Below are 17,619 nucleotides of genomic sequence, written 5' to 3' on the forward strand. Positions count from 1 at the left end.
ATGAGTATTTGATCTCCCTTTCCCACTTATTGTTCCCTTTCCATTTGCGTGGCGGTACCCATATGGCGCAAGCCACAACTTGCGGGATGAACTAAGGAAGTATTCTTCCTCGATTAACAGCGGGGCCGAGCAGCACATGCATGTAATTTTGAGTTAGCTGGGCTCGACATGGCTCTCATGGATATACTCTTGCTAGATTTGCCAAATGTTTTCTAAAAGAAGCTTGGCGCTACTTGAATAGATATCTGGTACTGTCAGATTTGTTTGTTCCTGATCGTTCTTCTTTCTCTCTACGTATGGTTATTCAAGGCAGAAATTCATTTATAAGCTAGCAGTTGTAATCTATAATGTAGGTTTATTCGGAAGTGGAGTCTAAAGCATTTTCTCTACCATGGTCCGAAGTCGTAACAAGCAGATCACTTACTGTGTATACGACTAGAAGTTATTTGCGGCTATGAAATCACAGAGATGCAAATGGAGATGTGCAATGATGAAGGCAGAAATCTAACTGAAGAGGAATTACGCTGAAAAAAAGTTACTTAGAGCGATTGGATTCATCCTGCAACTTTTGCGGAGTTCTAAAACTGGTAAAGGTTAAATTCATAATTTAAAATATACAGAGTAGTTGTAAACTCAGAGCACCTCTTCCAATTGTACGATTAGATTGGTTGAAAAAAGCTGGAAGGCAGTTACATTTTGTTTTCTACAGTGCTTCTGTAGATCCGCTTTTGAGGTACGGAACGACAGGCACCGTAGACCTAGTGGATTTTGTATATAATAATAATAAGTTTTCGGACAGTACTTGTGACCTTTATTGCTCGCTACTCCTTCGATTTGATGCTAATAAGTGATTAATAAAGTCTATAGGTTTTACCTTTGCGCTATAATGGTTTCATGAATGTAGGAAAGCGACACAATTTCATCCCACTCGACATTATGGTATCTTAACATAAATGCTTTTCTCTTAATTATCATCAAGTTTATCATAATAGAACTTATGAAAGGTAACCTTCGTGGATAGGACACAATTTGCGAATTAGGAAAAATCACTTAAACCAAACTGCATTATATTGGTAGGGACTGTTGGGCCCAAAAGATTAGATCTTTTATAATAAATAAGCACCTTTATTAGTTATATTATAACGACATATCAGTTCTAAGCACAATCAAGTATGAACCTTTTCAAGATAAAAGTATTGCTATAAATGATAAAACGAAACGTCTTTTGAAAATAATAGCTCTTATCTGGTCTTTGTTGGAGTTCTAACAGAATTTCATAGCAATATTAATAGTAGTCTTTATCGTTGAAGTTAAATGACTTAATAATTAGTTAATGAGTTAAGAGGAAGATCAAATCGGAAAAACCTTATATAGATTGCCGTTGAACAATATCTAACACCACGTCACATTATGTAAGTATATTATTGAAGCACATTTTTCTCCTATGTTAACTGTATCATTACGAGACGCTGATTTATTCCGTTCTTCCCTATAAATCAGCGTAAAACTTTGTACCCGATAAAGAACAATAGTACCTGAAACAAAGCTTCAGCCGAGAAGATGCATTAGCTTCAAGTAGGAGAAATAAGAAAAACTCGATGTTTTATTATTATAATAGTTATTCTGCCTAACTTGAATTGATTTCTCCAAAACTTAGTCGTTTACATTTAGTGACCCTTAATGATTTTTGTGATATAAAATCGGCTTTTTTTTTTTTGATTTTACTTTCCACCATTTAGTAGTCTTTTTGCGTTGTTATTCAGTTTTTTTGGTACATCCAATATATGACTTCAACAAAATGTCCTCGCAACGGATGAAAATCTCTTCAGCACAAGCATTCGGTTAAGGCTACTGATGACAAGTAATTACTACGTGTATCCCCAGTGGAAAGCGAGGTACAGCTCTCATTTGATTTTGATTCAAAACCCTTTACTGACACAGAAACAGCGATTAATCCATCCAACAATGTAAAATGAACAATAAGGGGTTGTATAAGTTCTCCTTTCTTTTCTTTTAGTCCGGAGATCGATTTTTACCAACAAATTATGCAGGGAGAATCTGTCATCATTCTCTTAACAACTGGAAAGTTCTTTTTTTTCAGTTGTGGACCTCTTGACAATTAGCTATGAGAAGCGAAATCACGGTAATCAGTGTTCCCATTGCCTCTGATAATGTTTGAAAACAACCGTTGCCTCTCGGCAGTAGTCTAACACTCAGCAATAACTGCATCACGTATGAGCGTTGTAAATCGGGAGAAAACACATCAGGGAGCCCCGTAAAAAAACTACTGGGTACGTCTTACCCTTAAAACATAACTAAATAACAATGAATAATTACTGATTGATTTTAAGAATTAAAAACGTATTCCTCAGCGTTTTTATTATAAACGAAGTACTTTGTACGATGTAATTATATATATGTCATAAACGTTATCTCAACTGGCCGTTGTTCGGTTTTGGGAAGAAGTGACCTTCACCAACAGAGGTTAAGTCTTTGGAGATCGCCGATGAGCGGAAATACCTTGGTTAAATGCAGTTATAATACGAACCGGCGAATGTTGTTGTCATATTGTCGAAGTACATTCATTCTATAAAAAAAAACAAGGTACGTTTCAAAAGGCTTTCAATATTTTTTAACGAAATTCCTACGACGACAAAACTTCCGCTTTATTGCTATCCATAAAGGTAAAAAAAGGCGACGGCATTAGAGATGGCCTTTGACGTACCATTGCCACCCACTATAAACGCTTGTTTATTTCACTAATAATGGTATTATTTAAAAGCTATAGGCTACTGCGATCGCCTCTTAGAAGACCAATCAGACCATAGTACAGTGTCCTAGCACATACAGCGGGTCATAAGACAACGCTGTTTCATAGAACATCAAGCTTACCTACTAAATAATAGAACTTCCGAACTCGAAGCTTCTATTTTCCGCTTAGAACTTGGTGTTTCATCAAGCACTATAGAAACTGAATCAAAAGATGCGTATTACATTCTAACGCAAAAGTGTTTTTAATAAGAAAGTGCCTCCACCGTTCGATGATAGCAATAAAGTAGAAAATCTACGGGTGATCTATGCTTATGTTTGAAGATGGACTGTATGGACTGAGCCGGCAACGCAGCGAACGGCACCATTTGTGTAGCGAACCTTTCTTAAAAGCAAAAATAAACAAATTTAAGATATGGCCAAAGCGTAAGGAATACATTACCCAGCATAAACATTATATTATACAAGATGCGGATGGCGACATTTCCACATGTACACTTCCTCACACGTTTCAGACCCACAAAAGAGGATGTGTTTGAAACTGCATGTTTTTACGAAAATATTAAATAGCTTCACGCTTTTCTTGATTCGAGAAATGTATAGGAAACATAGTATCTAAAAAACCTTAAGTGGACTAAAGGACTGAAATTGCTAAGTACGGTGTTACAATGCAACACATGAAAAATCCGATTGCGAGATTAAGATTAGGAGGACACTGATAGGAGCAAGGGGTAGTGTGAATAAGACCGAGACTCCTGTGTTCAGTTCGGTCACTGTTGTTGTAGTGGCTTTGTTCTACACAATAAAAAGGTAGCGCTCGGGTGTTAATGTTTTTGGAGAACTGTTAATTAGTTGTTTTCTACTACAAGAGAACTTTTGCCTTCTCCACCTAAATCCTTATATCGAAGTAGCAAGGTTTTTCCAATGTGATGTCTATACGCCTACTATGCATATACTTATTGGTAGCAAATTAGCTGCGGCAGAAAGAAAGTCTATTTGAAGGATTCTTGAATGTGTATATTTGTCTAGGGGAAAAGGTAGTCTAATCAAACAGGAAATACGATTACACAAATGGCAAATAGAATACGATGCCCATGAAATACGGCAAATACGAAATATGAAAGAAAATCTTCTGTTTTTTGCTCGTCATAATGAAGAAAATTTAATCATTCAGTGGGCTAAGTGTCTTCAAACTCAACTTCGACCGGAACGTATGACCTTAGATCGCGTATAAAAATTGAAATTGGCTTCAGATTTGATTCCTCGTTCGGGGAATTAAAGGGTAAAGCTCAAAATGTATGTCGATGTAATACTGTGTATAGCACTGCAACGTTTTATCGCTTGAAGTAAATCGTATTGTCTAGCGTCTTCCTGATATTACATCTATGGTATAGTATCAGGGTGCTCTCAGGTAAGTTAGTAGTCTTGTACGGAATTATTTCTGTATGCGTTTATGGTGAAACATTACATTGAGTACGGATACTCAAGGTCAGCGATAGGTTCTGTAAACAATATGGTCATTAGATATTGTAATAAAATCCACTAAATACGTTTTCGTATGGTGACAAATTCTCTAGTGTTAGAGCAAAGTAGTCTCCCAAGCGACATCGAAGTTGATGAAAAGTTTTAGGTAACTGGTCTGAAAAGCGTAGTTAGTGGTAATAAAAATGCTTGTCAGGAACAATTGAAAGACTGTAATAAAAACAGTTCTAGCTGCTTACTTTCATTTAAAAAAAGTAAGTAGTGCCAGTTTGCCACGCCACGGCTTAATTCGACAGAAGATATTCAGGAATCTACCTTCTTTAATAGAATTAACTTAACCTCTGTAACCTATTTGCTGGCCATGCATTCGCGCTACCTCAGGACCTTCATTGAATTGTTTCGAAATTACCTGGAAATAGTGACCGATCTGATCAGGCGGCACGTTGGGAGCTCTAGAAAGAGATGTTTAACAATTTCATACATTTTTACGCGTGGTTTTATCGATTAACCTGACGTCTAATGCCGATGTCGACTCAAGCGTATAAACCGACGGTAATATTAACTTCTGTATTGAAATCATCATTCAGAAAAAAGTACCTTTTTAATTTAAAGCTGCAGGTGTACCATGTGCGTATGATGAAAGCGATTGTTATCGTGTTACGACTGATACAATTAGAAAGTTCATTTTAAATAAGTACTTTTCCTTTCCGAGTCTTGCAGGGAATTCTGGTGGTTCATAGCGTATGTTCACTTACAAGCGGGTGGTTCTAGAGCTTGTCAGACAAGAAAGAGAGAAATACTGATTTGTTTTTAACGCTATTGTACGTATAGATGAAAAACGCTAGCGATCTTCTGAACCACAAAGAAGATCAATCGAACCATTCACGAGTTTCGTCTCAACGACAGTGGTCATGGTTGCTATTGTTCAAGATTGAATAGCATAACTACGAATGCTCAGGGACCCGCTTGTTGAACGAATTGCTTGGCAGATCTAAACGCTTTATTGGAAATTCAACTCGGGTAGTATTGACTCAATGGTAGAAAAATTTAGACTTTCTACTCGTGGAATGACTCAGGAGCGATTTGCAAGCGCCGTGCTATTTATCTAGGTATGAAGCTATTGGCACTGAAAGCTTTTACGTTTTGCAAAGGTAAAATTCGTTCCGAAAGTATATATTCTATTGGGATTTTTGTGAACTTGGTTTCCTTAATTTGGAATTAAACGATACATGACGATATATTGTTAGCTGGCTGAATTGCAGTTCAAAACAGAGTCATATGGGTGTATCTATACACGGACGTGACGGAAAGTATATTATTACAGTTAACATATAAAATATGAGGGTTTCTGTTTAGTATTTGAGCGTTCGAGCGTTTGAGAACGCGATATATACCTTGTCACAAGACGAGCAGGTCAGGGACGTGTACACCTGCCTTTTGCGTGTGCATAACTGACGGAGGACCCGTCCAGTGTAAGTTCATTCCACACAATTGAACGCATTCATTCATGTGTGATTTTTGCATTGAATACTATTATTATTAAGCTTGTAGAAATCTTGAATTGTTCCCTCGTGTTCGGTTTCTGCCAGCAGTAAACAAATTCAATGTAATAACATTGTACCTTGTAACAAAGGTACTCTGCATTCGGGTGAGGCCTCAGTTATGTTAAATATCGCTCAGAAAATTAACTTTCTAGATCTTCTTAAGCAATATATATATGTGTCTCAAATTTTATCTTTATGTTAATAAACGACAGTTGGCTTATCAGTAAAAGCAAGTATGAAGTAATCGTATTTATGGCTAGTTGGCAGCTTTGTACGTTACCAGTGTTTCAAGCCACGCGCCGACGGCTGATGCAAAACAGAAGGAAGTCGCGTACAAGGCTCCTTCACCTGAGGGCCACAAATAGCGTGTTCGGGCTAATTATATTTGTCTACTGTGCAGTAGAATTGCGCTAATGCGTAGAGAGCAAAAATAATCGCAGATGTACACATTGTTGCAACCATTCATGGTAGATCGTCGATCTGATACTCAGGAACGTCCCAAGTATTCTAAAATATGGTAAGAAGCCGTATGGCTTGTATCAAGTTTTCTTTTCTGCTGGCCTGACTGTAAAGCAAGGTTAAATAGCGGAATCTGTCGTAGAAAAGGTTACGGTAAAAATCTGCTATGGAGAATTATGTAATTCCCTTTACTTCCTTACCCGTTGTTGCCGTTATCACAAAATTAAAGAAATTTAGTATATCTATATGCTAACAGTGAGCGTTAATTTCGAAATATGATACTATCTTTGTATAATGTTATATTTAGTTACAATTATATTATTATACTAAATATGCGAGGCGCGAATATGAAGCTCAGGACCCTCTTGATAATCATGCCACCGTAACTAACGATGCTGCTGACGACAACAGCTATTGGACTATTTTAGTTTTCGCGCTAGTTTCTAGGCTTTGAACTACGAGCTTTGAACTATCTCTAACAACTGGCAGTCTCTGTCTGTATTAGCAGAACCAAAGTTCCCATAAAAATGCAATCCAACTTATTGATTTAATGATTCGGGTATGAAGTGCTTATGCACTTCGTATGCTTATGCACGTATGCAATCGTGTCACATCCCGTTAGATTTCTGAAGTCTTTTTCGATATTGTTATGCAAACACCTTTCGCCAAAACCGTACCATATTTATGTGAAATGGCACTAATACGAAACCCTAAAGCGCTTGCTTTAGGTACCTAAGAACTAAAGTCTTTGCTTGCTTTTACATGTTTGTTTGTTGAACTAGTATTGAATGCAGCGATCATTTGATGTTGTTCACCGTCTTAACTGTTGGCAGAGTTTTAGTAGGTTTAGTGATAGCTTTCTAGTAGATACACGCATCTTTCTCATCTTAACAGTTCAATCTCGTTGTCTGCGGCAACGACAAGGAAGCTACTTCGAGGATCCTATATCCTATCTAATGCTAGCGGCATTAGAAAATAAAAGGAACATAGATTAAACAGGTTCATTCTTAACGTAGGCTTCATATAAAGATGGGCGGAGAATAATTTCGAACGTGGAATACGCGAAAATAATATTAAGGGAAAAAAGGTAGCGCAAGTTGAGGCTTAAAGTTCAAAATCAACTTGTATTGTTTACAAGGCATCTAGGAACGCATGAGCGAATAATTTACTCAGATAACACTTCATCTAAGATAAGAACTCTTGTATCCGTTCGTTTGTCTTAATTTAATATTTCTTCTATTGTAAAAGTTCCGTCAATGTAAGATTAGTGTGATTTATACTATGAGCATGTACGAATTATTGCATGCAGCTCAGCAACCTGTGAATGACCTTTTTTTTTTGAGCAATGTACTAATACGTCGGAGTATTGTACAAGACTTCGCTAAAAATTTTCTTTGATGATACAACTTTGTTGCTAGATTGTAATACTACAAGTAGTATTACATTATAGTTCCTAGGAAAACCGCGCCAGATCAGCCAAAATTACTCATCAAAAGAAGATCACGTGTGTCTCGCAAGCGATAAAAGCGATTGCATTTGCTGTTCCATTTGGCGCACAGTCGTGACCTAATTTTTCACGTGTTATGTTTGAAGTAGAATTAGAAGAATGACTGAGTGTTGTAAAAACGAATTAATTTAAGTGACCTTCGGCAAAATTTTGCATTATTCCGCAATTTTCTATTCATATGTAATATGTACCCCAATGTTTTATCCATCTTTTATACCCTGTCAGGCTACTTAGAACAAGGCGAAGCCTTTAGTCAAACGCTTAAAATAATACGCGTTAAAAAAAAATTGGCAGGTTAGAGAAAACGACCAAGAAGGGATAATACTTTTTAGCAGAAGTTTCGCTTTTATACCTAAACTCTTAAAACCATTCGATTTATTCTTTAAAGAAAACATGCACGTCGCGCATTGATATATGTTCGTAGTTATACATCCTGTGGCGTTTTCTTGCTCTGAACAGTGTTTGTTCATCTAACTAGTCTGTCTAGTAACAGAACTAGGCTTTCTGTTTAATGAAAACGATACAGATTGATGGGTCAGACTAAGGACATTAGATGTCCCCCACTTTGACGTGTCCCACGTAAAGTTGTACCTTTGTCCATAATTTCCGTTATATGTTTTTAATCCACATGTATTTACTACGTCTTGTGACACACCATCGTCATCACTGTTGTTCTTATCACTACTGGGGTTGCCATTCATCTTCATTCATTTTTTAACCGAATTACTTGATATAAGAATGTTAGGCAACGATTGGTACCACAATAGTTGTCTTTTTCTGTTATCATACTCTCAAATTCGGAAGTGGAATTAAATTTTTGGCCGCATTTTTTACTTTACGTACAGGTCATTGTTAGTTCGCCAACGGCAGTGACGTCAGCGTACATAATTATTATTAGTGTCACGTAAATTACGTGGAAAAACGGCGTAGCTGTTGGTAGAAAATAGCTGTCACGTAGATTTATTCCTGGGGGTATGTAGGTGCAAAGAAACGCGTGTGTATGCAAATATAATTATTTCTAAAGAGACTGCAGGAGTGAACTAGAATAGTTGTTTTTGAGCTAACTCGGTATATTGCAACCTATACTTCACCATTTCAAAACGAGATAGCGGCAGCGATCCTTCCCTACAATATCCACTGCGCGTAATACTAACAGCATAATGGTTTCACTTGTTTAGTGGCAAGGACGTTTATTTTGAGGAAGATAATACGAAAATAACAAAAGGCCTAAGTCCAACTATAGGGCTCAAAATCACAGGCACAGCTCCGTCTTGTAACGGTGCGCGGAATAATCGCCGCTTAGCGGTTAAAAGACACCGCTGCGATGGCCAAAGCTGTAGATGAAAATACCAATAACATCAACGATAGCGGGGAAAAAAGCAATACAAAACGATGCGTAGTTCCCTGAGTACCTAGATATGTACACATATATATATTATAATTGCATAGAATCCTCCGTGCTCCGTTGCTCGTACTGTCGGGTGGTTTGTAAGGCAAGGTGGAGGATGAAACGTGCATAGAGAATAAAGAGGTAAACTGTCACACGTTAGGATCAACAACGTGCCTTCACCCATATAGAGACAGAGATAACACAGTGAAAGCCAACTGAGGACATCCCCTACAACGAGCCAAATCAATAACAATAATTGTTCTCTCAAATATTTCGATTAATTTGTGTTAGCGCCTATTACTTAGTAAACGATGCGTCTTTTACAATAGCTACTGCGACAGAGATATTCAACTGAAAGAATATCTAGATTTCGCAAATCCATCCCTTTATTACTGACATCGTACCAATCGTTGTCTGATACCGCGGAACGACAACTCTACGAGACCGCTTTATTGTCTTGAGGCACCGATTAGTAATCAGTAGTATTGATGATATTACTTCATCAAATGAACAAATTCGTTACCTTAGCTGGCCTAAAAGAAGCTCGTGCCTTAACGTAGACATAGTCGTGTTAAATCAATCAGGTGGTAGTTCTACGAAAAGAAGGTGTCCAGCACAGAACGAAAATTATGTCATAAAATGTTTTAGGTAACACATAGATTGCCTGCTGTATGCATTTTGCAGCAGTGCGTCAAATTGGTTTTATTTTGGAGGGTTGTGCGTTTATATATTATCAGCTTCTGAGAACGTATTACAAAAAAACGAATCATGTATTAATCGTCTACGGCTGTAACTTCCAAGTTATTTCTGGAAAAAGATCTTTCTTACAAACGCAGAAAATGTTGCCCATCGGCGTTTACTCTTTTCAGCTTAAAAGAAGATTGCGCGAAAATTCGCATATAGTTTGATGGACTCTTCTATAGCATATATATATATATATATATATATAAATTATAACGATTCTTAGCATTTACCCTTTTCAATGGAAGTAGTAATTCGAAATTATTCTGCAAAGAACACCGTCGGCAATGACAGAATACCTTCACTCGAATGTCATTGAAAAAGTCAAAAGCAACACTGCCAAAGATGTCCCTTCTAGGGTAACACTAACGTCGTACGTTTATGTAACTAAATCTAATTTAAGAATGAAAATTTAGCAAAACGAGCCGGATATATTTCTAAAGATAGGGCAGCTAAAATGGCTCCTAACGATGCTTTGACCAGAAACGTAATAATTATTTAGTTCGCGCCAAAATCATCAACGCAGACATCAATCAAGTTGAACAAACCAGCTGCTCACTTTATTGAATATTCTTTATCTGTCTGTATATTACATATGAGAACGACCTGAATAACAGCAGCCTTAGCAATTGAAAACCTGCCAGGTGGGAAAACCATTTCATTGTATATAATGTTGAATGTCGACTTTCAACGGCAACATCACACAGAGTTCAGTAAAAGATATTTATTATTACCTGATTTAATATAATTCTTTCATTCATTCATAAGATAGTTCTTACATTCCTCACCTGATATGCCACCCTACAGTCACGGGTCAGAAAATTTTACAGCTGTAAGGTAGGCATAAATGTTTATTGAGAGGAAATTATTTTTCAGTTTATTAAGGTCCTCGGCATTTTTCGTACTTTAGCAAAAGAAGATTGTTAAAGATTTTTAACGAAAATCCAATCGTTTAAAAATCAAAAAAATGCTTTTACTCTGAAATGAGTATGCTAGCCCGGTAATCAATAGTTCGCAGAAACGGATAAGAAAAGAAGCTCGCTTAAAGTTAAATTCACATTGAATGAAGTGTATTTTAATTGTACGCTGCTCATTTCTAAACGAAGATATGGGCATACACTTGGAACTTTCACAACAGCGGTACGGTATGAGTCACTGAAGTATTCATTTAATTTTCTAATGTTTCTTTCTTGAATTTATGTAAAGAGTGCTGATGAATGCCTTTGATACTCGCCTCATAAAATCCTGTCTTTTTAATGCGATATCTTATAATCAGTTAGATATTTATCAAGAACGTGATACTGGTTGTTATTAAATTTTCAAGGCTTCGAACGAACAAAATACTTAAGCGTATGTAGTTAAATTCGTTTGAAGGAAGTAATGATTTTTGTAATATATACAAATAATACTATATTTTCAGCCTGTTTCTCAAATACATTAGCAGCTAGTTGTCTGCTTCCCACGACTTTGTTATCTTACAAATGCAAGCTAACTTAAACAGCGGTCAGTAACAATTACGTACCGATGTTACCTGGCATGCTCGTTTAAATAGCTCTTCCCTTTCCATTTTAAGGTGACTTCAAGATGCTGTGCATATAGCCAATACGGATATGATCGTTTAATGGCATCGCATAGACAAATGGTAGTCCGCTCGCGCCGGGGTTTTTACTTGTTCTTGCTTTGCTGGGTATTGTATGTTTTGCGCCTTAACCATCAGCCATTTCAACGACCTTTCGGCTCTCTCTTGTGTCGTGTTTTTACTAGCGAATCAACTAATCCCTGTAACTTTTGCTCACCCATGAATACTTCAAATTTGCTACTTATATCTAAAATTATTTTAATACTGGTTGCGCGTATGAAGTATCTATGCCAGTTGTTTATTAGATTATAATGCGGGGTGCTCAAACATTAAGCGATCTCTGTATTTTACTTTCTTAGTACCCCGAAATTGTGGGGGTGTTACTTGTTTCGATTCCAATCAAATGTTTAATGGGTTGCGTGACTAATCCAAGATACGTTATGAGCTGATTTCTCCTGTCGCAAAAAGGATGAAATTAGTATTTTCTTTTTTATAAACTAACGATACAAAATGATTTATGCGAATGCAATAAGGAAGGCCCTTTTGGATGGTACGAGTTTGTTAGCTTCACACTTCTGAGCCTTTTACCTCATAGCGATCGTGATCAGCGCGCAAATCACTGTAAAAGAGCATGTTAACAACAACGCGCTTTCTCATTAGACTTCTTCTGTTCGGAGGTATAGTTGACCCCTGAAGCTTTTCTTCATTTGAAGGTCATATAAGATCATCTCTCTTTCACTGGCACGTCTAGTTTGTTAGTGCGCGTTTTCTAGAGATCAGTGCGTGTTCTACATGACGTGACGCAACGTCGATACAATATTTGAATGTAAGCCCGGGACCAAAAAATTTACTACTCTTTGGTTACTTAATTAATTGGTTTTTCTTTGCACTTCATGCCCCGCTTTGCCGACGCGCTCTTTTGTATCTACCGCTTTCAATTTGTAAACCGCTTTCAATGTCTTAAATAGCAATGCCAGCGGTTGGTTTTGGTGACTAAATCACACCTCAGTATTCAGGATTTTACAATAAAGGTGGCACCATCACTTTTGGATAGTTTGGAATATTTGAAGTTAGAGTAGGATCTGTAGTGATGTTTGTTTGAAAATTCTATAGCTGTTATACATACTGCTCGGTGCACGAGAACCCCTAAAGTTTGTAACTTATGCTGTGTATACTGAATTTTGTTTCGAATTAATATAGTGTGTGACATAAGTCGTTCAAATATGTTGCTGCAGTTCGTGGTACTTGTTTAGCCTTAAGCTCTAACTACAACATTTGGGGATAAACCACACGTGGATCGGTGTCAGTTTATATCAATTACCCGTAAGTATTTATCACTCAGGCCGAGTGAGTTTGCGGATTATCTACTATGAATGTAATTCCAGCCGACATTCACGCCGTAGGGTATAATCGGGCTGGCTCGCCCCCTATCTAAACATCTAACGTGGTCTCATTCCATAGTAACTTTTTCAGATGGCTTATGTCTTGACGTGGCATAGCAGCGCAGCATGGAGTAATGGTAAATCTGACACTGTAAACAATCACTGCTGTGTATGTTTGTTTGCTAAGATCGTTATCGTTGTGAGCGTCATTACATTACTTTTCTGTAATTTTTTTAAAATTTGTATTCACTTGGCGGCAGGGATTATTGGCTATTTTCGAGCTATTGATCGTTAGAAAAAATTCAGGTCACTAGCGTATATAATTTTTTTTTTAACCTTCACACCTTTGTACACTTAGCAAATAAAGAGGAGAACTGTATAAGAAATTATCCTTATAAGAGTTCCTCGATACAACGCATGTACCGCCAGCCCAGCTGTTGGGAGGCAGGCTACTCAATATAAAACTCTGGATTTTCAGCGTTACATTTTTATTGACGCAAATCACGTGTGTATCCCATGGCAGGACATAAACTAGCGAAATTTAATATATAGATTTTTTTTTAGCTAGGCACTTAGCGGAACTTTGGTCTCAAAACGTTAAACTGTAAATAAAACCCTTTAAGTACCGCCTATTAAGTATCAATCCATTCGATTTTGGAAATCTGACCAATAATTACGTTTTTTCTTCTTTTACGTCTTCTAACGTACAGTTCAAGTATCGACAACAATAGCCATCAGAAATTACTTATCTTCTGGCAGTTTATTATGTATGGCTTCGTTACGCATGATCCGAAAACCCTAGTAAAAAGCACACAGACATGCTTACCTTAGTCACCGTTATCTTCTAAGGGAGAGTACACGTCGGCGTAACCAAGTCATTCGGTATCGTACGATCCACTGTGCTATCACTAACCAAAAAGTACGTAACCTTAAAAGGGATGAGGCGAAAAATGTGTGCGTCTATAATTAGTTTTTTCAAAACGTTCTCAAGTTTGTCTCGGCCGGAAAGTTTTTGGCGTTTTTTTTTTGTTATTTGTATTTTTTCTGCATGGCGCCACAATCTCGTGCATTGTTGTGTTACATAGCCTACTATAGTTTATTCTAGGATTGCACAGAAGTAGAGCTCAGCGCGGATTTATATCTGGCCCATAACCTGGATTTATAGCCTAGCCTTTGGGATGAGAATACCGGGTTTGCACTGTACCTTTGATGTCCAGTAATCCCAAGCTAAAAATCCAGACAAACAGCCGCCTCGAATAACTGCGATGCTAGTCATAGTTCTGACCTGTTTGTTTCGGTTGCTGTTAAAAGGTTGACAGTGAAGTCGGATAGGGACCAACAAGGACCTAGAAAACCTCGAAACAACCCAAATAACTCCTATATATTCGGTTACTTTAATATCAGATATGCTTCGACCATCGAGTTCAACACCCCAATCCGCTTGAAATTAGACTAAGTGTTTTGTGCGCTTACAAATGGTTGCGTACTTTAGGAGCCTCCTTTTTGTGCCTTCTTGGTACCAGCATTGGAATTTTGTGTTAGTTGGTCATGGCACAATATATTTAATCGAGACGAAACAACTTACAATCGGTAACGCAACCATACGGCTTTTTCATCTTAGGAAAATATACGTAACGGTTATCATTTTTTATGTTCTGCACCCGCCCACTACTTTTTCCCAGCAAATGTAATTTTATTTTTTGGTATTTCCAATCGCGTTTTACTGTGAAGTTGCTTCTTGGGCGGAGCGAGGTATTGCTTTGCTTGTGTACCTCTAAGTTTCTATTATGCTTGCTGTTATTATCAATAAGCGTAAGAAGAGCGTATAAACAAAATTAATCTTAGTTTTATGCTTTAGCTGAGGGCTAGCTATGTAAGTGCTGCTGACCTTAGCCCATGGGCTTGATGTTATTAAATAAAATATAATACAATTTAAAATGCTACGTCGACAAGCGAGATTCTGTTTTCAGGGTTGTAAAGACGTCTACGAAATGTAATGTTTTGGAATGGGGATTATCGTGATCAATCAAATTTGGAATGAGGAATACGTTGCATGAACCCATTGGAGTAAACGATTGGTGAAGCCAAAACAGGGGGTGGCGAAAACCGTATTGTGTAAATCAATAAAATTGATTAATGTAGATGAGCATAAAGCCAATCCCTTATAGGTACCGATTCATTTATGATTTATGGCTCATTTCATCATATAACTAATAAACTTGATAAATAAACTAATAAAAAAATGCGCATTAGGATGGGGAATGAAATGTCTTCTATATGTCTGCGAATCAATTTTTTGCGTTTGATTACGTATTACGTGTTAGAACTCATTTAACATGCACAAAGTAAATTAAAATTCCTTAAATTGAAGAACCAGTGCGAAAATTTAAATGAAAATGTTCTAGTTCCCTTTTACCGTTAAAAAGCGTGAACATTTCTTTTGTAGCTCTCCAAAAAGGTAACTTTGTCCTAAATTCTAAGAAACAAGTAAATGGTAGACAATATATTAGAGTTAATCGCTATTGTTTTCTGTATCTACTAAACCTTTATAGGTTATGCATGTTCATCGAATTGCGTGGCATGGCTCAAGAGGGATTGTTCCGTATATCCGGCAACGCAAGGCTCATTGACAAGTTGAAGTCGTCGTTCGACTCCCAAGGAGATGCACCGCTTGAGCATGAGGCCGACATTGCGTCTGCAGCGGGTCTTCTCAAAACATACTTTAGGTATGATTGCGGCCTTGTTTAGTTAAAAATTCAGCTCTCTGTTTACATCTGTATGAATTTTACCACAATGAGATATAGCTAAGCAGATTAATTTATTCAAAAATTATAGAGTTGGGCAATAAATCACCAGCGTATCTATTAAAAAGAAAGGTTTCTGAAACAATAATTTGCTGTTCATTACGTTGTCTCTAATTGATTCAACCTTACTGTTATTATTCCTAGAGAGCTGCCGGAACCCCTGATTCCAACTAAAATGTATCCGGCCTTTCTAGAGGCTACGCAATCTACACAGCACGATCCTGATCTTCGGATGGCTCGTCTGCGGGTTCTCATACAAACGATGCCAGAAGAGAACCTTATTGTGCTTCGTTATCTATGTCGTTTTCTTCATAAAGTGAGCCAACATGAAGAAACAACTCGAATGAATGCTTCAGCGTTAGGCATCGTTTTCGGACCAAATCTTTTCCGGTATGTAGGTTGTTTTATTTAGAGGCACACAAAGAATCATTGGCAAAAATGCCTAACAAGATCTTCCAAGCAAAAACCTATACCCGGAATAGTGGGACTACGTTCAGTTGTTGGAAAACGGAAACAACTATGTGATACAGCCGTGAACTGTAACGATATCCACGCCAATAAAATATTGTTGCAAGGAGCGCTGATCCTAGAACTAACTAGTTTTGGAAAATTACTAAGCGTCCTTCAAGATAGAATTTTAGGCCTAACAGCTTGATGTTTTTCCTAACACTGTGCCCGTCTTCCGCTTTCCTAGCTAATAAAATAACTCAATTTCATTTTTTTGCACAGATTCGCTGATGACCTCCAGGGTCTTCAAGATCAGGCAGTGACGAACCAGGTAGTGACAGTCTTGATTGCCAAATATTATGCTGTTTTCGAGCAACCTCTGACAGTCCTAATTCCGGGAACTTCGTCATCTACTGGAGGCAGCAGTGGATCGATAAATATTCCCGCCCTTATGATCAACGATGCTTTGCTTTCGCAGCAAAAGAGACGTTCATGTTCTGAAGAGCGGCCTCCATCTCCAGCTCAATTTTCGCTCGTTCGTCTCCGACGCTGTTCTTCGTCGGAGGACATCACGACTGGAATGGCAAATGCTTCGGTGAGATAATATATCGTTTGTTTTATAGCAATATCGAACGAACTACTGCAAGACATCTAATGCAACACATAATTGTACCGAAACTACACGTTGATAACCACCTGCTTTCGCAAACGGAAATACGTGTGTATTTGAGCATTGTCCTATGTTATGTGTAATGTTAACGATGCGTGCTATATCGTTGACTCCTGAAACAACGCCCAAGTAATCATTTGAGCTAAAAACATTGTGTCTATCTGTTGCGTACTGTTATATAGAAGCGACTATGTCTACCGAGTCAGATAAAAAGAATTCACTTTTTTTACGGGGTACACAGTAGTAACGGCATGTAACAATCAAATCTACTTAAAGCTAAAGTGCAGTGAACTTGATTCGCAGGCTCAGGATCACACCCCACAAACAGCGTTTACGGCCGGGGAAAAAGACAAACTGCTGGCGCAAGTTGAACCGACTCAATACGTCAATCAGCCGGAAACCACCGTCCAGACAGCCGCAGTTGCTACAGTGGTTACGGACGTTAGCGCAGAAGCCCGTGATGAGCCAGCAGCTTCATCGTGGACTTGTGCGTCAGACGTCCGGACACAGGAAATGGAAACTGATAGCGGAGTGGGTGGTGTAGATAGTCATCATGATTATTCGCCTGTCAAATGTCCTCGTGCCAGCGCAGAAGCATACGATTCAATTCCATCTCTACCGAAGCGGGCAGCTGTTACAAGAGAGGTAGGTTGAAAATAAATTTGGAGAAATATGCGATTGATCTACCGCGAGGAAGGGCAGGTATAACAAACATTAGATCGAGTGCATTTACTTCTGCCATCCTGATTATCTTTGCATAATGATGGCGGTAGAACACTGCTGCTTACAGGTATTTAGAGGATGATAAATGGTGCTGATCTGTCGGTCGTCACTGAGCTTCTAGC

At 37.9% G+C, this 17,619-nt stretch overlaps 1 protein-coding gene across 1 annotated transcript in view; it reads left to right on the plus strand.

Moving 5' to 3' along the window:
- LOC111267335 (protein FAM13B) overlaps positions 1–17,619 on the plus strand; it is a 57,237-nt gene that overhangs the window by 6,228 nt on the left and 33,390 nt on the right. Inside the window, exons 2-5 of the mRNA XM_022845537.2 lie at positions 15,406–15,579; positions 15,802–16,047; positions 16,387–16,699; positions 17,078–17,419. Of these exons, the coding sequence (XP_022701272.1) occupies positions 15,406–15,579; positions 15,802–16,047; positions 16,387–16,699; positions 17,078–17,419 (1,075 nt within the window). The remainder of the gene's footprint in view (positions 1–15,405; positions 15,580–15,801; positions 16,048–16,386; positions 16,700–17,077; positions 17,420–17,619) is intronic.

This window comes from Varroa jacobsoni, unplaced genomic scaffold (assembly GCF_002532875.2).
Source record: "Varroa jacobsoni isolate VJ856 unplaced genomic scaffold, vjacob_1.0 scaffold_1170, whole genome shotgun sequence".
Lineage (NCBI taxonomy): Eukaryota > Metazoa > Arthropoda > Arachnida > Mesostigmata > Varroidae > Varroa > Varroa jacobsoni.